We start from the raw sequence: 20155 nt of genomic DNA on the forward strand, positions 1-20155 counted from the left end.
CATTGCCTGGAACATACTAAGCACTCAATGATTATTACTATTTTTTATTCTCTTTCTTCTAAAAAAAAAAAAAAAGCTGTCATGGTGAAGAGTAAAAACATGGGTCTGGGAGAACAGTCCTAGACTCTACTAATTTTGTTGCTATGTGACCTTACACAAGTCACTTAAATTCTAAGGTTAGGTTGTAAGAAATAATGAACAGCAAAAGGTATCCATTTCAAGAAATGAAAAACAACAGTTCAATAAGATAGAAAGAAAATAATGAAGATATTAACTGGCATAAATTAAATTAGAATATTTATAGTATAAAAAAAACCCCAAAAGTTAGTTTTTTGAAGAGATTTAGGAGGCCAGCATAAACTTGATACTAAAACCTGACAACATCACGAAAAAAGAAAATGACAGGCTTCTCTCTCTTACAAAAATAGTTACAAAAAATTCTAAAATAATATAGTAAGAAAAACATAATCAAATTGCATTTACTCCAAGAATGTAAAGTTGGTTTAATGACTGAAAATTAATCAGTGTAATCTACCACTTAATACAGAGAGGGAGAAAAATCCTATTATTACAGCTGACCCTTGAACAACACAGGTGTTAGAGACACCAACCCCTCCATGCAGTTAAAAATCTGTATATAACTTTTAATTCCCCCCAAACTTAGTTACTATAGTCTACTGTTGACTGGAAGCCTTACTGATAACACAAACAGTTGATTAACACATATTTTATATGTTACAAATATTATATATTGTATTCTTACAATAAAGTAAGCTAGAGAAAAGAATATTATTAAGATAATCGTGAGGATGAGAAAATACATTGGTAGCACTATGTTATATTTATCAAAAAAATCTGCCTGTAGGTAGACCCATGCAGTTCCAAATCAAGTTTTTCAAAGGTCAAATGTACATTAACTAATGAATTAAAAGTCACCATTCATTTATGATAAAAACTCTCAGGAAACTAGGAATAAAAGAAAACTTCCTTATCAGATAACGGGTAGCTAACAAACCCTAGAACAAACATCATACTTAATTATGAAATACTGATGCTTTCTCCCTGAGATTGGGAGTGAGACATGGATTAAGAACTCCTATAAACTAGTAAGACAGCACAATAAAAATATGAGCAAAAAATTTGAACAGGCACTCCAGAAACAATGATATACAAATGACCTATAAACTATGAAAAGGTATTTAACTTCATTAGTCATCAGGATTTGAGTGAAGGTTTGAAAAATAAAACAACAACAATACTTTTCTCCCAAGTGGAAAAAATTAAAGAGAGGGACAACAGTTGTAATAGGATATTCTAATGCACTTAAAACATCAAATAGAAAGTAGAGCATAAAATTCTGCTCACATTCAACTCAACAGGAAAAATTAACAATCTTATTTTCAACATTCATTTATTAAGCACTTACAATGTAACAAGAATTGTGGTAATTATCAAGACCAGTCATCTTGATGATTTAAGATGTAGTTGTGCATCTTAAAAAAGAATTCTCAGGATGTAAAGATACAAAGAAAGCATCATGGGATATATGAAGGTAAAAAGGGACTGACCAGAAAATGTACAGGATTCTATTCTAAGTTTGTACTTAGGATACACGTACTTTGGAGAAATTACTTTTTAGGCTCGCTTCTATAAAATTAGGTGGCTGGAATAAATTATTTCCAAAAATTGTTTCCCAGTCCCAAAACTCTGTGATACTAATGGTCAGGCCACCAAAGCTATCTTCCTTTAGAATTGTCTTACATGCTTTAGTTTTGGAATCTCAACCATTACTACAGCATTTTGAAGACATAGTTTTTGAGAGTTACCCCCCCTAAAAACATAGAGTATAATTTAATAAGAACTAGCTAATGTTAGTCAATAGAGACATCAAGATTTTTTAAAGTCTTGAACTGTGACGTCTCTATAGCTAGAAAAAAACCAGACAGGATGTGATTTCTAAAAGTAACATAAATCTCTCTATAAGTAAAGCTTTCTAAATTGTTCAAGATACCAAAACTCATGAATACGTGAATCTTTGGTTATTTTTGCTATTACAAAGAGAGGATACATCAGACATAGTATCTAAACAACGAAGAATTTCTATTTGGTGGAAAAAGCCATGGGATACGGCATCAGACAAACATAGGTTTTTGTCCTAGCTTTGCAACTTACTATCTGTGAGACACTGAACGAGTCACTTAAACTTTCCAACCTCAGTGTTTTCACTGAAAATTAGGGATAAAAACAAACAAACAAAAATAATAGCTCCCCAAATTCAAGGTAAACTGGAGGTAGGATACTTTACTCGACAAAGAAGGAGATGCCTGATGGTGTTATATAAATATGGCAGACATAAGGATTGAGTGATCATATTTAAAACTTAACATGCCTAAAACAGAAGTTTTGATTTTCCATATCGCCAACTGTGCTTCTCTCTCAGACTTTCCCATTGTACTAAACGATCAAACCTAGGAATAAATCTTGATTTTCTTTTCCTTGCCATTTCCAACACTTAATTTATCAGTAATTCTGTCAGGCCTACCTCCAAAATGTATCTCTGGCCACTTTTCCCCTTCTTCATTGCCAATACTTAAGCCCCAGCTGTCATCATCTCTCACCCAGATCCTGCAACAGACTTCATGCTTCTGCTTTACTACTGCCCCTTCAATGGAGCATTCACCCAGCAGTCAAAATGGTCTTTTAAAAATGGAAAATCAGATCACATCATGCCCTCTAATAGCTTTCTATTGTAACTAAAATAAAATCTAAACTCTTTAATGGCCTATAAGGCCTTAGACAATCTGGCCCCTTCCACTTACTTCTCTGACCTCATTATTTTTTTTCTAAAGTAGGGTCCACACCCAGCACCGAGCCCAACTCATAACCCTGAGATCAAGACCTGACCCCGAGGGACACCTGGGTGGCTCAGTCAGTTAAGCATCAACTCTCACAGTTTGTGGCTTCGAGCCCCATGTGGGGCTCTGCGCTGACAGTGTGGAGCCTGCTTGGGATTCTCTATCTCCCTCTCTCTCTGACCCTCCCGCCACGTGCATATGAGCATGCTCACTCTCTCTCTCACAAAATAAATTAAAAAAAAAAAAAAAAAAAAAAGACTTGACCCTGAGATCAAAACCTTGATCCCTGAGATGAGACCTGAGCTGAGATCAAGAGTTGGACGCTTAACTGACTGAGCCACCCAGGCACCCCTGACCTTACTTACTGTTTTTACTCCTTTCCCTTCCATTTAGTAGGATCTAGACCTGTGCTGTCTAATATGGGAGCCACTAGCCACATATGGCTATTTAAATGTAAACTGAATTAAAATTCAGTTCCTTAGTAACTTAGCCACATTTCAAGTTCACAATTGGCCATATGTGGCCATAGGTTACTAAACTGGACATCACCAAACAGATTTCCATCGGTACACAAAGTTCTATGGGACAGCACTGATCTAGACCCATGCCAAGCTCATTCCTGCCTGCAGATCTTTGTACTTGTTACTCCCTCTTTGAGAATGTTCTTCCCCTGGGTTTTGGGATGGCGGGCTCCTTCTCATAATTCAGGTCTCAGTTCAAATGAAGCTCCTCAGAGTAACCTTCTAAATTTACATTTAGATACAAACCACTCAATCTCAAACAGCCATCCAGTGTCTCCCATCCCCAGGTACTCTTTATCCCATCACTCTCTTTTATTTTCTTCATAGCACTTATCACTATCTGATGCTGTTTTATCTTTGTTTCTACCCAGAGAATGTAAGCCGTGTGAGGGCAGAGACCACGTTTGTATGTTCACAGCTTTATCTCCATTGACTAGAACAATACCTGACACATAGGAAATGTAAAATAAGTTACTGAACAAAGGAATAAGTGAGTAAGTATCTGAAAGAACATGGGTTTTGGAGTCAAACCAGTATGTACCCCAATCCACTTATTAGCTATCCTATCTTAAGAAAAGTTATTTAATTTTTGAGCCAGATTCCAAATGTTGCCATGATGACTGAAGAAGACAAAGCCTGCAATCTGCCTTGTTCTGTTACTATTGAAACGGCCCCTTCAAACTCAGGACAGTAGAGAAACATCAGAAAGAAAGAAGTATGGCTTGCACTGTGGAAGCATAAAAGTTCTGCTTGGGTCATCTCTTTTCCAAGTGTGACACTCTTAAACTGAGCAAGGTGTCTCTGATATATGTTCCCATCGTGCAATAAATCAAAATATGGCAGCATAATTTTGGATGATATAAAACAAAGTAATAATGCTGTGGCCAGAAAATTAACAATATCTTAATGATACCTAATATTTTGTGGTCACTTATTAAGTGCCAGCCATTGTGCTAAGCACCATATATACATCATCTGATTTATTCTTCATGAAAACTCTTTGAGGTACAATTATATTATCGTCATGCCCATTTTATAAATGGGAAACCCAAGGCATGGAGATTAAGTAACTTGACCCAGAAGATAGATCATAAATGCAGGGGTTGAGCTTGGAACCAGGGCTATCTGATTCCAGAACCCAAACCTTTAACTTCTGTAACATGCACCTTGCTTTTACAGCAGATATCATAGAGCTGGGTCTTGGTGAGTCCTTAATAAATATAATCAATAATACTCTACTTTGGTTATTGCCTTCTGAAATTTTTATTAGCCACATACTGAATATGACTTATTACTTTATTTCAGTAATACTCTCAATCCTTGAGACTAAGAAAAATTCAGAAAGATCTTCTGTTTTATATACAATCATGAAACTTATCTATTTCCTGTTTAAACAAAATTTAGAGACTCCAATAACACAACTGCTTTTTCTATCTCTAACTGCCACATGACAAATGATCTAAACTTTTTACATGACTGCTCTAGTGAGTGAGATGCTTTTCCTCTTTCCTACTTGAAAAAATAACTATTTCAAAACATTCAAGAGGGTTTTAGTTCAGTATACTACATTAGGTGTTCACTCTGTGGTAAATATTCTGAATCCTAATTCTAATGGTGTTTATCCACTACTACCTAGCAGTGGAACCTTGATCTAGTTACTACTCTCTCTGAACTATGGTTCTACTTTTCTTAAGATGAGCCCACTGAAACAGACAATTAGTAAGATCCATTTCACTTACCACTGAGATTCTTTCATTTGGCTCCCTTACAGACAACTGTACTTCTTTTATCTCTCCCTAATGAGTTAGGATCACAGGAAATCATTAATATTCAATACCAACCTCCATCAAGGCTCCGGGATGCCCGTTTGCTTGCTGTACGCTCAAAGTGTGGAGCAGGCCTGTCAATCAGAGCACTAGCTTGCCTGGTCTGAGCCTGAGTCCGGCCACTGTATCGAAATTTGGATCCCAGGGCAAGAAATTTGCTTTTAGGAATGGTGTCTGTAGATGTCAGTCTAGAGAGGGAGAAAAACATAATTATACATATTATTTCTCTCTAATGAGACTGTGAGATTAAAGAAATCATGAATTAATCTCATAGTTTCCTTACAGTTACTAAGACGGAGTTCTAATCAAGCAATCATTATTTTAATTCTACATCATTTCTCAAAGCAACACGTATAATTTAATTGAGGCCTATATTAATAATATCATCATATATCCCTATACATAGGGCTTTATGGTTTTCAAAATGCTTTTATAGCACTGTAATATTTTCACCACTTTACAGATACAAGAAACTGAACTTTCAAAAAGAAGTTACTGTTTTAAGATCACATAGCTATTAAGAGGTTGGGCAGCAACGGGGTCCAAGCCCAGAGTACTTTTTCCATTCTATTAAAATAATAATTTTGTCAGGGTACCTGGGTGGCTCAGTTGGTTACGCATCTGACTCTTGACTTGGGCTCAGTTCATGATCTCATGGTTCATGGGTTTGAGCCCCGCATCAGTGCAAAGCCTGCTTGGGATGCTCTCTCTCCGCTTCTCTGCCCTCCCCTCCTCAATAAATAAATACACTTTAAAAACTGTTGAAAAATACACAATAATAATTTTGCCAAATGCACTCCGAACTCAGTTAGTGCCTATGAACCCATTAAATAGGTTATTTGGTGCATTTAACACAGTTAGGAACCCCATCTTCTTTCTACGTTATACCCCTATAATCTCTTTTGCCAGGACATTTACTACACTGAACTGAAACAATCTATTTATGTGCTGGTCTCCACTACAAGGCTCTGGGGTCTCTATGGGTAAAGGATAAAGACTATGATTTATTTACCTTTGTGTTTTCACTCCTGGCATAGTGCCTGGCATGAATTTGCCACTCAGTAAATGTTTGCTGGATAAATACATAAATTGCTATATCAAATACTACCAAAAAGAGAGTACTTCTTCCCTTTGGGATAGTTTATTTTAATTCAGCAAATATTTACTTCCTTTTGTTTGCTGAGGCATCACATATTAATATATTCTCTTACTTTGATAAAACAGATCTAAATATGCTGTCCTACAAGTAAACGCTTTGGCTCTAGCTGAAGTCTATACCATAAATATGAAACATTCAAAAAACTCCTTTTCACCCTTACCCTTTTTAAAAACTATTTTCTTGGTTTGATTTTAAAGAAGAGGATGATAAGAACATAGGGAAATATTTCAATGCCAATAATTAAAGTTCCTTAATTGGTTATGAAGTGAATCTTTATGTTTATCCTGCACTGAGAATTAAAATGTTCTTTTCCCTGAGTTTTCTTCCTGTCCAGTGTGCTATGGTGCTAAGTATGATATGAACATACAAATAGAAGGAGAAGATATCATGGTCATCTCTCTTAAAAGCCATTCATAAACAGCCAACTGACATAAAATCTGGGATTTGCTTCAAAATCTCTGGAAGGGAGTGGGAAGGAATGGGTAGGGGGGATATAGATGAAACAAGAATGGCCTTGAGGTGACAATATTTAGGCTGGGTGATAGATCCAAAGGTAGGTACAACGGCAGTTCATTATACCACTTTCTTTACTATGTATGCAGTTTCACATAATAACATTTTCTTTAAAAGGCAAGGGGACAAAACTAGCTGGTTCTCCTTTCTTTCTTTCTTTTTGTAAGTTTATTTATTTATTTTTGAGACACACAGGGTGAGAGGGGGAGAAGGGGAGAAGGGGAGCGGGGGAAGGGCAGAGAGAGAGAGTGAGTGAAAGAATCCCGTGCTGATAGCACACAGAGCCTGACTCGGGGCTCGGTCTCACAAATTGTGAGATCATGACCGGAGCCAAAATCCAGAGTCAGATGTTTAACCGACTGAGCCACCCAGGCACCCCTAGCTGACTCTCCTTTCAATGCAGGTAAATACTTGTCTAAGGTCTGTCTTCTCTGCTAGACTGTTCCCTCAGGACAGGGACTAGAACTATCTTGTGGTATATTCTCAATGCCTACTACAGTGCCTATACAAAGGGTAAGCACACAGAAAATGTTTGGTAAATGACTGCAAGGGGTTAATGATGTAGCCTCTTGAAGAGTAGAGCAGATTAAACTTTCTTCCATCTTCTGATTATCTGATACAACTGGGCTTTAAAGACAGTTCTCTGTACTTCTTTTCTGGGGTTGATTAGAACCAAGATAATGATCAGCTTCCTACCTTTCACCTTCTAATAGAACAGCCCCACAGAAAGTAGTTAAGCATTGCTTAAAGAAATTCCATGGGGAGGTAGGTTAGGGTACTTCTTCCTGACAGACTGAATTTAGTTTAGCTCCAGTTAAGATGATCACAGAGCCCCTAATAAATACAGATTCCTTTTTCTCACTTCTTTTCTCCTTCCATCATACACAGAAAGGTGCTTTGGGAATGTTGAGGCATGTTTTTCAACCCAAGGGAAGAGAAGTGGATTTATTTTGTCTCGCTTAAGATGATCTCACCTGAGCTAAATAAAAGAATGCCAGCCATACAAAGAAGGGAATTTCAATAGCAGGTTCAAAATAGAAACATGCATAACTTATCCTTGAAAAATACTTAAGTGAGAACAATACCTGAAAAATGTGTGATGCTCTACACAGACTTTCCATAATTTCTTAGCTGCTCGGTAACTGGGAAGTTTGAATCCAATGGTACTTTCATATTGCTCTTGCTATAAAAACATGAATAAACATGAAACATGATTATTTTACTAAAGTGACACAATATCAGAAATACAGTGTTACAGAAGAGGACATTGTGAATAAAAGAATGTTACTGGTTTCAAAACATAAAGTATCATTTCAAAATTTTTTCTACTTACCAACAGAAATGTACTCAGGGCTTTTTCAACAGCAGGGAAGCCAGGGAATGCATCTTATTTTATTCAGCACCCATTCCCCTCACAGACACAGACACACACACACAGACACACACAGACACACAGACACACACACACACACACACACACACACACACACTGTACATTTTTCTGAGACATAATTAAGTCACCTTTTGATTGTCCAGACTACTTATTCTTCCTTAGTCACTGTCTGCATTTGGGATACTTCTACTACTATATGACCAGGGAATGGGATAGCAGATGATTTCTCCAATCAACCAATATTATTATGCAATTATTATTAGTAATAGAAGCTTAAGATTTTGGCTCAAACCAGATTCCTGAATTATTAAATGTCTTCTTTTTCCTTTGATTGACCACTAGTTTATCTGAATACTTCTTTGAAGCAAACCATAGCCTGCCAAGGATACTAGAAACACTGTCCTGCTAGTCTTTTGCCTCTTTGTTTCTACCTTAAGCATACTTTACAAGATGGAAAAGAAACTGACATTTTTAGTGCCTATTATTGCCAATAACACTATGATTAAATAGTGTCATCTATATTTTTACACATGAAGAAACTAAGATCAGAGAAGTTATTTGTTCAGTCTCATAGCTTTAAGTAGCAGAACCAGATTTTCCCGGTTTCTACTATACCATGTAACTGCTAGGTCATCTACTGTAGACATAATACTATACTTCTCAAAATCCTACTCTTGTTCCTAAATGCTTTCTTAAGAATCCTGTGTTTTATGGGGCGCCTGGGTGGCTCAGTCAGTTAAGCGTCCGACTTCGGCTCAGGTCATGATCTCACGGTCTGAGTTCAAGCCCGCTGTCGGGCTCTGGGTTGACAGCTCAGAGCCTGGAGCCTGCTTCGGATTCTGTGTCTCCCTCTCTCTCTGGCCCTCCCCCCGTTTGTGTTCTGTCTCTGTCTCTCAAAAAAATGAATAAACGTTACAAAAAAAAGAGATTAAAATGTAAGATCAGTTAGGGATGAACTCTTTTATTCACTATTATATTCCTAGACACTAGAATAGTGTCTGGCCTAAAGAAAGCCCTCAATAAATATTTGGTGACTGAATGACTCTTAGATTTGAAATTTTTGAGGGAAGACACTGATTGTTCTTTGTTAGGTACAGGTAAATAATAATGGTATTAAATAAATGCTTCACTGAGCTTATCCAAGATTTTTAAGGCTGTACATCCAGTATTCCCAAGCTAAAATAATGAGCCATTTTTCACCAGCAGATGGTGATACACACACAAAAACACGCCACATTACATTAGTGCACTGCTTTCTTACTTCGAGCTTTTATAGCTGTCATCTCATGTGATCTTCAAGTCAAGAGAGAGAAGGTATTATCCCGCTCGAATGATAAGGAAGCTGAGCCATAGACTTGTCCTGGTTATTTTGTATAGTAGGTGGTAGAGGCAGAGTAGGAGCTAGAACTTTAGAAAATTTAATTCCTACTTAAACAATTTTCTACTGTGCCATGATAGCTCTTTAATGTAAAAGTTAAGTTTGGCCAGCATTAGTATATCCTGAATCTTGAACACCAACTAATAACTGAGGTGTCTGGTATAAAGTTGAACATCCAACTCTATTAAAAATCTAGAACTTGAGAGGTGCCTGAGCTGCTCAGTCCGTTAAGCATCTGACTTCGGCTCAGGGCATGATCTCATGGTTCGTGGGTTCAAGCACTGCGTCTGGCTCCGTGCTGATAGCTCAGAGCCTGGAGCCTACTTCAGATTCTGTGTCTCTGTCTCTCTCTGCCCCTCCCCTGCTTTCACTTGGTCTCTCTCTCTCTCCCTCTCTCTCTCAAAAATAAACATTAAAAAAATTTTTTTAATCTATAACTTGACGTAGAATACATTCTCAGTAACCACTAGAAGCTACACATACAAATAAATCTTAATTACATCAGGTAAGGTGTTGGTGGTGCAAAACATGAGTATCTTAACCCCACCATTTAAAAATCTCCTGCTACTTAATTTATAAATATTTATAAATATTTTTCCATCAAGATTTTACCCGGAGTAAACAAGAAACAAGTTTATCAATCCAAGATTAACTTTTGGCCATGGTATATTTACTTCCATAAAGAGAAACCAGAAGATCCAGAAGAAACCAGAAGATCAGTAGTGAGGAAGACAAGAAGCATCATGGGGCTGATTAATTTAGAAAACAGAATTATCAGCTCCTGAATAGTTAGCTACAGAGAGACTGCTTATTTACTTATTTTATTTAGAGAGAGAGTGGGGGAGAGAAAGAGAGAGAGAGAGGGAGAGAGAGACAGAGAGGGAGAATCTTAAGCAGGATCCACGCTTAGCATGGAGCCCAATGCCAGGCTCAATCCCACATCCCTGGGCTCATGACCTGAGCCAATATCAAGAGACAGACACTCAACCTACTGAGCCACCCAAGTATCCCAAGAGATCTCTTTGATGACATAACAAGGAAAACAGGAATGAAAAGGTATTTTCAACATGGTCTATGTTTGATTCAGGAGGAAAGAAGCATGGATTATGTACCTCTCCAGGTCGAATCTTGATGAAAAAGCTGCTACGTTTGTAAGAAATCTTCAGCACTTTGGGCCAAGGAAAGCGGTTAATTCTCAGCTTATCTTTATAAACCAGAAGGCCACTAGAGCAGACACCTAGGATGATATCCACTCCCTCCAAGTCCTGAAAAACAAAAGTGTTAGCAGCTCAGCGTTCAGCAAAGTACTCAACACATTGCTGACTCTTATTTGATATATCAATAACCAAAAACACAAAGCATACATTAAAAAGTAAAGCTCAACCTAACAATCATAATCTACAGGACTGTTCAGTCCATATAAAAATGTTACTGTATGTTACTAAAAATGTTACTATACCACCATGAGTGAACATCCGCTCTTCTCAGGTCCAAGAAATACTGACATGCACACATCTTACCCCCTGAAGCAACTAAGTACTCTAAGGAGCAATATAACCACCACCGCCACTCCCCAAAGCCATTGTGAAATGTCATTGGGCTTGCACCTCATCTAACTTTATAACACTTCTCCCATAAACTGAGCCTCTGTATCTTCCAAAAAGGTGTTCCTTAATAATCCAAAAAGAGACATTAATCTACTTTTACCATGCCTGCCTGCATATAAGAATTCTAGGGTAAACATTCATTTTGGTCTCCCAGTTCTAAAATACTCAAACTTGCCACTATCATAATCATAGTTAAATAATAACTATGGTAGCTACGGTAGCTACCTATGTCCTATACGTGTATGTTTAAGTCAGTAGACCACATGACTTCTAGAGGCTAGGGCTGAGGGCTATGTCTACTACCAAATATGCATGCACAATTATAATTCTTGTTCTTTTTATGATAATGTGGCCACTCGTCCAAAAATCATGGTAAGTAAAGGAGTTCTCTTCCTATATAAACTCAGTATGGAGAATCTCAGACTTTTGTAATTACTGATGTTAAGTAGGTTAAATTATAAATATCATCCCAAAGTCAAGAAGGAACAGCGAGATAAGATAAAGACATATTTATATGCCTCTTTAGTAATTTTTTAAAATTAAATATATATTAATCATCCCTGTCTAATAAGGAATAAATTTCACCTGAATAAATCTCTACAGACAACTATTTATATAGGTAATCAAAACCCAGAATCAAATGTTTCTTGACTACTCCTTTCCCCAAAATGAGTATAGAGAAACATGTTAATGGCATATGTGTTATGTACAAAAAAACCCGAGAAGTAAAAATTATAAACTCAATGACTATATAACTGAGAATTTCCCAGAAGATGCCCTCTTAAATTCTTAAAGCCTGTGGGTACAACTACATCTCTCTCTTAATTATGTTTTGGAGAAACAATTTGCTTTACAACATTTGGGAAAGGAACATGCTGCCTGACTTCTTCATCTATTCCTGATAATTACAGCAACGATATCAGCCTGCAGCAAGAATTGAGAAGCAAAACCAAACAATTTCAATTCTGATTTTTCTGCCATCTACTTTACAGATTCACAGAAGTACCCAGCCCCAAACAATCCAGAGCAACATTTTAAGAACAACCACTAACATGTAATGAAATTTTATTAGAATTAATGGACTCTAATAAAGAAGGAAAAATCTTCACATATCAGATTTTCAGGGTGGGAGAAGCATGAAAGGTCATGTTAGTCCAATCACACACCAGATATTTGAATGTCCTTTTCTAAATTCCTACCAAGAGATTATTGTACCGATTCTGGAATATCTCCAGCGACAGAACACTCGCTATGGAATGAGGTAACCCATTCCATCTTAGAATAGCTCTGTTAAGCAATTTGTCAAACCGAGCTGAATAGTATTTCCCTGTAATTTCCATTTTACCAGCTCTAGCTTTATATTTGGAGGCATAGTGAAATGTCTACTTCACACAGTTATCCTTCAAACACACAAAGACAGGTGTTAAATCTTCCCTAAATTTTCTCTTCTGTGGGCTAAGTATCTGTATTCCTTTACTTTCTCAATGGACATGGTTTTGAGTCCCCTCATGATGCATCTTAGTTATTAAGTTCCTCTAAATGAACTTCATATTGGGGCACATGGGTGGCTCAGCTGGTTAAGCGTCCAACTTCGGCTCAGGTCATGATCTCACATCTTGTGAGTTCAAACCTCACATAGGGCTCTGTGCTGACAGCTTAGAGCCTGCAGCCTGCTTCGGATTCTGTATGTCTCCATCTTTCTCTCCCTTCCCCCACTCGTGCTCTCTCTCTCTCTCTCTCTCTCTCTCTCTCTCAAAAAAAAAAAAAAAAAAAAAACATTAAAAAAAAGTTTTTTTAATGGTAAAAATAAAAATTAAAAAATGAGCTTCATATTATCTCTTGAGCCCATTCCCTCACAAACTCCTCACACACACACCCTCACCACTCTCAGCCATTTCAGTAGTGAAAGACGAAAGAAGTCAAGGAACTTCCCTTAAGTATTTATTCTGTTAGGTTATATGAGGCAGAACAACCATTAAAGCCCAAGTTTACAATTCTTAACCCAGTAGTTTCCAAATGAACCCTGTGGTTCATCCCACGTGCACTAGAATCACCTGGAGAGCTTATAGAAGTAGCTTATAGACAGAGATTACTGGGCTCCACGTGCAGCATTTCTGATTCAGTGAGTCTGGGATGGGGCCTGAAATGTGCCTCACAAGTTCCCAGATGATGCTAAATGTTGGTTATGAGGCCATCCTTTGAGAACCACTACCTTAAGCCAATGGTTCTCAGGTGTGATTCAGGTGTGAATGAGCGTAATTTGAGATGTTTAGTAAACTTGGAGATCTAGCGTCTTGTTCAAAGCAATTCAGTAAATGTGGGAGGAGCTTGAGAATCTGCATACTTAATACATGTTCCAGGTGATTCTGATGTAGGTGATGTTGGCTGCTATCTCTATATTTTCAAATATTTAGGAAAATATCACTTCTGTTCTGTGCTGTATCTTTGATCCTTAGAGGGGCTTAGATGTGCAGCGGCATTCTGACGGTGGAATTGCAAAGGGGCAATTCAAATTATACACTTAAAGTTCTAACAAGAACTATCTTTTTTCAATGTTTTATAGTACCCCAGATGCAAGTTGGTAACAAGTATTATATGACCCAGGTCTGATACACGCTCAGTAACAAAGGCCAAAATTATCATTACCTTTGCTTTATGAAGGTCAACACCATACATAGACAACTTTTTGGCATTCTCAAGAAATTCCAGGTCAGCTTGAGCTGGAGTCATGGACCTTTGGTAGAATAAAAATTGAAAATAGAGCATCACAGTGCCAACATTTACAATAATAACACTCATATATTAGTTGTACGTCATATAAACACACAAACATACATACATACATATATATATGTGTGTATATATATATGTGTGTATATATATATATATATATATATACACACAGATGTACATGGATATATTTCATAGTCCTGAAAGTAGAATATTAGGGAAAAGGATTCTTATCACTACCTGTGTCTAAATCATTGACATATGCCTTAGTAAAAGAGATCTCAGAGAAAAACAAAGTCACCAAAAAGCTATTAGAAAAAAAAGGTTTTAAAACAAATCTTGCTTAACAGTTTCCTTAAAGCTTCCACCATCCATTCTACCCTCCCTCTCCTCAGCCTTTTTCTCTAACACACATAAGCTCCTCCCACTAATTTTTCTTGCCAAGGAGGCGACCAAACTAAATCCTCTGAGGGCATGGTACAATTTACAATATCCTCTTAGCTGCCTTTTTCTCTGTGTACTCCTGAATTATTATGGAAATTAAACAGGAGGGCAGCTGAAGTTACTTAACTGGCGACTCTTAATGGGGACAGGCTTGATGAAAAGAAAATTTCTGGTAACAGATGGTGTCCTGCCCACTGATCTAAACAAAATAAATTGGTTAATAGAAGCATGTAGATAATGGGGCTGCTTTCCCTGTTATTAAGATATCTTCATTACTAGGCATATAATGAATTAGATCTGTTTGAAAACAATCAGTCTCACTGTCTAAATGGTCACTGTGATGGTCTTTCCTTCTCCTTTGTAACCTTCCCCTCTTTTGAAAAGTGCTCATGAGCTGTTATGTTGAGCTTTGAAGAAAAAGACATCACTCCTAGTGCTGAACAATTGAGGCCAATCAAATATGACTTCACACTGACAACAATGCCGCCACACCTCCAAAGAAAAACTGAGTAAATGCCTGCTTCCAGGAGGACTGCCTTAAACTATACAAAGCAGCAGTAGCCTATTCATTTAATGGAAAAAAGTCTCTTCTAAATCCATCTGTCCTTAGTCTCATTAAAAAGAACAAAGGGTTCCTTGGAACAACCACCAAAATCTCAGCAGAGAGGATGCAGCTCTGTTAATGACTCAGCCTCCCCAAATAAACTTTTTTTCCACAAGCACTAAATCATCACACCTGAATTCTATTTACTAATAGATCTAAAACTTGAACACACACACAAAAAGGAGAGTGGGAAAATTAACACATGTGCAAGTCTGTATATTCACGTCACTAAAAACAGCTCAGGAAAATTTTACAGGGTTGTTCCTCCCGCCCACCCCCCCCCCCCCATATAAGTTATATACTTTTCTAGTTAAGGTTACTCCTAATCATTTTATAGTTTTTGTTATTGTTGTTATTATCGATGGCTTGAATTTTTGGGTTTTGAAGCTGGATTGGAGCTTGAAGATTATAGAGTCCAACAGTTTGATTTTGTGATGAAGAAATAGGCCCTGAGGGATAACATAGCCACAGGCAAGTTGTGACTTTAAGGCAGAAGGCTTTAGGCAGGATTCAAGTCGCATTACTCAAGCTGGAATCATGTGTCCGGCACTTGAGAGTGGTGACCTGGCGTCTCCCTCAATCTTCTAACTATAAAGGAAGATTCATAATAATACCTAATTCCAGAGACTAGGATAGACAATGAATTTTTTATTTTACTGAATGAATGAATGTGATTAGTAGGATAAAATGAGATAATGGTTGTGAAACTGCTCTGCAAAATATTAATGTTTATTATTATTGCAACTTTAGGTTTCTGATGATGGTACAGTGGAACATTTATACATAATTCATAAAAGAAATAACTGATCACTTACTTGAACTTGAAGGCAAATTTTAAAACATTAAATGAGGCAATCATGATAAAATCTTCTCTATCTTTATTCCTCCAACTCTAAGGGACATTAACAGGGTCAATTTAAATACAGATTTAAGTTTCAGACTATGTGGTTAAAGGCTTTTCTAAGTAAGCACGCTTTAAAATTATATTAAGGGCAGAGGCACCTGGTTGGCTCAGTTGGAAGAGCATGTGACTCTTGATCTTGGGGTCGTGAGTTCCAGCCCCCTGTTGGGTATAGAGATTACTTAAATAATAATATATTTTTTAAAATATAAATAAATAAATTATATTAAGGACAAGTAGTAAGAGATATTTAAAGCTATGAATTTCCTTGTTAGTTGAAAATAATACTTATATTTGAAATTTGGCTGATGTTTGCATGAAAAATTTTTAATATAATTTAAACATTTTTGAAACACACTTAAACTTAAAAGTTACCTACAGTGCAAATAATATTTTCCTGAACTATCTGAGAGCAAACTGTCAACCTGATCACCCATCTCTCCCAACACTTTAATGTGTAATTCCTACAAACAAGGACATTTTTCTACGTAACCTCAATAGAACCATCAAAAGCAGGAATAACTCTTTTTTTTAATGTTTTTATTTATTTTTGAGACAGAGAGAGACAGAGCATGAGCAGGGGAGGGGCAGAGCGAGAGGAAGACACAGAATCTGAAGCAGGCTCCAGGCTCTGAGCTGTCAGCACAGAGTCCGACGTGGGGCTCGAACTCACAGCCCGTGAGATCATGACCTGAGCCAAAGTCGAATGCTTAACTGACTGAGCCACCCAGGTGCCCCAAAATAAATTTTAATACATTACTGCTATCTAATCCTCAGACCCCACTCAAGTTTAGTCATTTGTTTAAAAAATGGTCTGTACAGGGACGCCTGAGTGGCTCAGTTGGTTAAGCATCTGACTCTTGGTTTCGGCTCAGGTCATGATCTCAGGGTTTGTGAGTTCGAGCCCTGCATGGGGCTGTGCACTGACAGTGTGGAGCCTGCTTGGGATTCTCTCTCTCTCTTCCTCTCTCTGCCCCTCCCCTGCTCGCACTCTCCCTCTCTGTCTCAAAATAAATAAGCTTAAAAAAAATTATGTTCTGTACAGCAGAAAGGCCCAGCTTAGTGAGTATCAGGAGTGTCACTGAGTTCATGTCTCTGGTCTTCTTCAGTCTGGGACAGTTCCTTAATCTCTCCCTGACTTTCATAATCTTGACCTTGTGAGGATCACAGGCTAGTTATTCTACAGAATGACCCTCAATTTGGGCCTGATGTTTCTCCATGAGTTGATTCAGGTTTTGCATCTTTGACAAGAATAGCACAGAAATGGCTCTGCGATCTCACTGCATCCTATCAGGTGGTAAGTACACAATTTCAACTTGTCCCCTCATGGATGATGTTCTTTTTCATCACTGATGTTGCCAGGCTTCCCCGCTGTGAAATTCCTATTTATCTCTTTGCAATTAATAACCATTTTGTGGGAATATAGTTTGAAACCTTTGAATATCCTATTCCTTATTAAACTTTCAACTTATTCCTTTATATCAGTATGGACTCAGAGATTCTCATTTTATTCAATGCAATATAATCAATTATTTTCCTTATTTATTTTAGTGCTTAAATTGGACCAGATTTGGCCAGTGGGAGCCTCCCCAAGCTGGATTCTGTACCCTTCTGATCATTTCTGGCATTTTAAAAGTACCTCCTTCTAGAACAATGTAGACTTAGAGTATGTTAGTATGTGTGTGTGTGTGTGTGTGTGTGTGTGAGCCTATTTACACATCTATCTATCAGAAATCATGAATTAGCACTGACACCTCCAGTTTTAATGCAATACCACAGGGTTTCTCTCTCTCCATACTGTGTATCACCCTTTACTGACAGTGAGAAATCTGACTCCCATTATCATTAATATACTAATTTGATCAACTCCTTGTACATAACCAATCTCTCATTGCTACCACTGACTCCTCCCCTACATGGATGCCCTTTTCACCTTGACTGGACTCTAAACCCCCCATGCTGGGTTATTCCCCACACAGGGATGCCCTCATTACCTCACTCAGGTTCTGACTTCTAGTGGTAGGCTATCCCTTCCATGGACATCTTCTTCACCCTGCCCAGGCTTCAACACCTTGTATCAGGTACCACCCCATGTGGATGGCCTCCACCCAATGCAGGCCTTACCCCCACATGGATGCCCTTCTCAATCTGCTCTGCCTGTCATAACTACCACCACGTGCCCACTTCATACTGTTTGAGCTCTGGTTCTTCATGCCAGGCTGGCCCCCTATCCATGAATAACTCTCTCCACCCTGCTTAGACCCCAATATCCCCAGCCAGATGGCCTCTCTGCATGGATGACTATCTTCCTCTATGCTACCTAATGGCAAAACAAAATTGTTTCAGGAAGCTATTTATGATTATAAAAATCATACACATTCATTGTATAAGAACATGGGGGGAAATAAAATCTCTCATAATCCCACTACTCACAGAACTGTACATGTAAATACAACACATTTACTTTACAAATTTAATATCACAAATTAAATTTAAATTATTTTCACCTTAAAATTTTAAAGATCATGGTTTCTCCTAAATTTTTCTTGGAAAATTTAGTTCTGTAGTTCTCTAAACCCAGATTCACAGACTCTTGAAGTATAATAAACTAGCTGGGAAGAGGTTAGATACCTCTAAACCATTGTAAATTTATTCAGTACCACCTCATAATTTACTACTTGAACGGACTGCAAACTTACAAAAGCATCTAACCAGAGAGCTTTGGCACTGGTTAAGTCCTGCTCATTAAAAAGAGAAACTAAAACAAAGTTTCTCTGTATTTATTTTGAGCAAGTGTGGTCCGGATATAGAGCCATTCAGTGAATTCCAATGTTATGTGACAGCCTTTTAATAATGTTTGTTGCATCTCCTAATTAAGGACTGAGATTTCAAATAATTAAGTGGGGGGCAACTGACAAGTTTACATACTTTCCTAGTACCCATACATGGACGGCAATTCATTTTAAAGCTTGATTTGCTAGTATAAATTTAAAGTTAATTATAGCTTCAAAGTCTCCGTCTGGGCAAAGGGCCACTAACTAAGGGTTCCATGTACGTAGGCAGTCTTCTGTTTATCTGAGAACAGGGTGGTATTTGCTTGTACTTTTCAATGCATAGTAAAATGTTTCTGCTTCAGCAGAAGTTTCTCTGGATTATTTAAAGTGCCATGTTGTTGGACATAATTAAAATTTCCATTTGGCTTTCTGTTTGTAAAGAGTGCCAATCTTTCCAAAAAGGAGCAATTCCAAGATGACTCACCTCTAAATTTTCTAGTCATGGAGATCTATTACTGCTTAATTTCTATCCATATACCTCACAGAATATCAAACTGGACCATATCCACCTATCTCTTGAGATCATTTCGCTTATTTGGGCTTAAATTCAGTTAAGTTACAAAAAGTAGTTCCCTAAACCCAGATTCACAGCCATCACTTGTAAAATGGGGTTAGGAATTATTAGGCTAAAAAATACTCTCACTATATACTAGTCACTATGCTAACCACTTCATATTTTTAACAATCACAAAATTCCTATCACTATCCTTATTTTTCAGATGAGAAAACTGAACCTCAGAGGGCTTATGTAATTTACAAGAGTCATAAAGCTAATAAGGAACAGAGTCTCACTCAAAGCGAGACAGGCTGATTCCAGAGCCCATGCTTCCATCTCATCACCTAGCTCAGTGGTTCTTAAACTTTGACCTTAGGATCCCTTCACTCTCAACACTTATTGAGGGCTCCAAAGAGCTTTTCTTTATGTGGGTTGTATCTATCAATATTTACTACATTAGAAATTAAAACTAAGAAAAATGTTAAATTTTTATTAAATCTTTAAAGAATAAACTCATATTTTAACATTCATAACTTTTTTGTGTGTGAAAAATAACAGTATTTTCCCAAAATGTAGTAACAAAAAAAAGTGACATTATTTCACATATTTACAAATTTTTTAAATGTCTGGCTTAAAAGATAGCTGGATTCTCCTAACTCACACTAACATAACTCAGGGTACTGACTCAAGGCCAAGATCAGACATTCATGTTAATAAGCTAAGGCAGGCTGTAAAATTTAGCTACAGCAAGTCACTTAAATAACAATGGGACATACAGAGAAAGAAACACAAATTACTCCGGCACTTTAATATTAGCTAACATTGGGGTGCTTGGGTGGCATCGGGGTGCTTCTGACTCTCAGCTTTGGCTCAGGTCATGACCTCATGGTTCAT

At 37.4% G+C, this 20155-nt stretch overlaps 1 protein-coding gene across 14 annotated transcripts in view; it reads right to left on the reverse strand.

Moving 5' to 3' along the window:
• EPB41 (erythrocyte membrane protein band 4.1) overlaps positions 1 to 20155 on the reverse strand; it is a 200706-nt gene that overhangs the window by 55830 nt on the left and 124721 nt on the right. For all 14 annotated transcript variants that reach the window (XM_078452147.2, XM_060623415.3, XM_060623414.3 and 11 more), the window contains exons 8-11: positions 13899 to 13986; positions 10758 to 10910; positions 7960 to 8057; positions 5218 to 5390 (exon numbers count right to left, since the gene is read on the reverse strand). In XM_078452147.2, the coding sequence (XP_078308273.1) occupies positions 5218 to 5390; positions 7960 to 8057; positions 10758 to 10910; positions 13899 to 13986 (512 nt within the window). The remainder of the gene's footprint in view (positions 1 to 5217; positions 5391 to 7959; positions 8058 to 10757; positions 10911 to 13898; positions 13987 to 20155) is intronic.

This window comes from Panthera onca, chromosome C1 (assembly GCF_046562875.1).
Source record: "Panthera onca isolate mPanOnc1 chromosome C1, mPanOnc1 haplotype 2, whole genome shotgun sequence".
Taxonomy (NCBI): Eukaryota; Metazoa; Chordata; class Mammalia; order Carnivora; family Felidae; genus Panthera; species Panthera onca.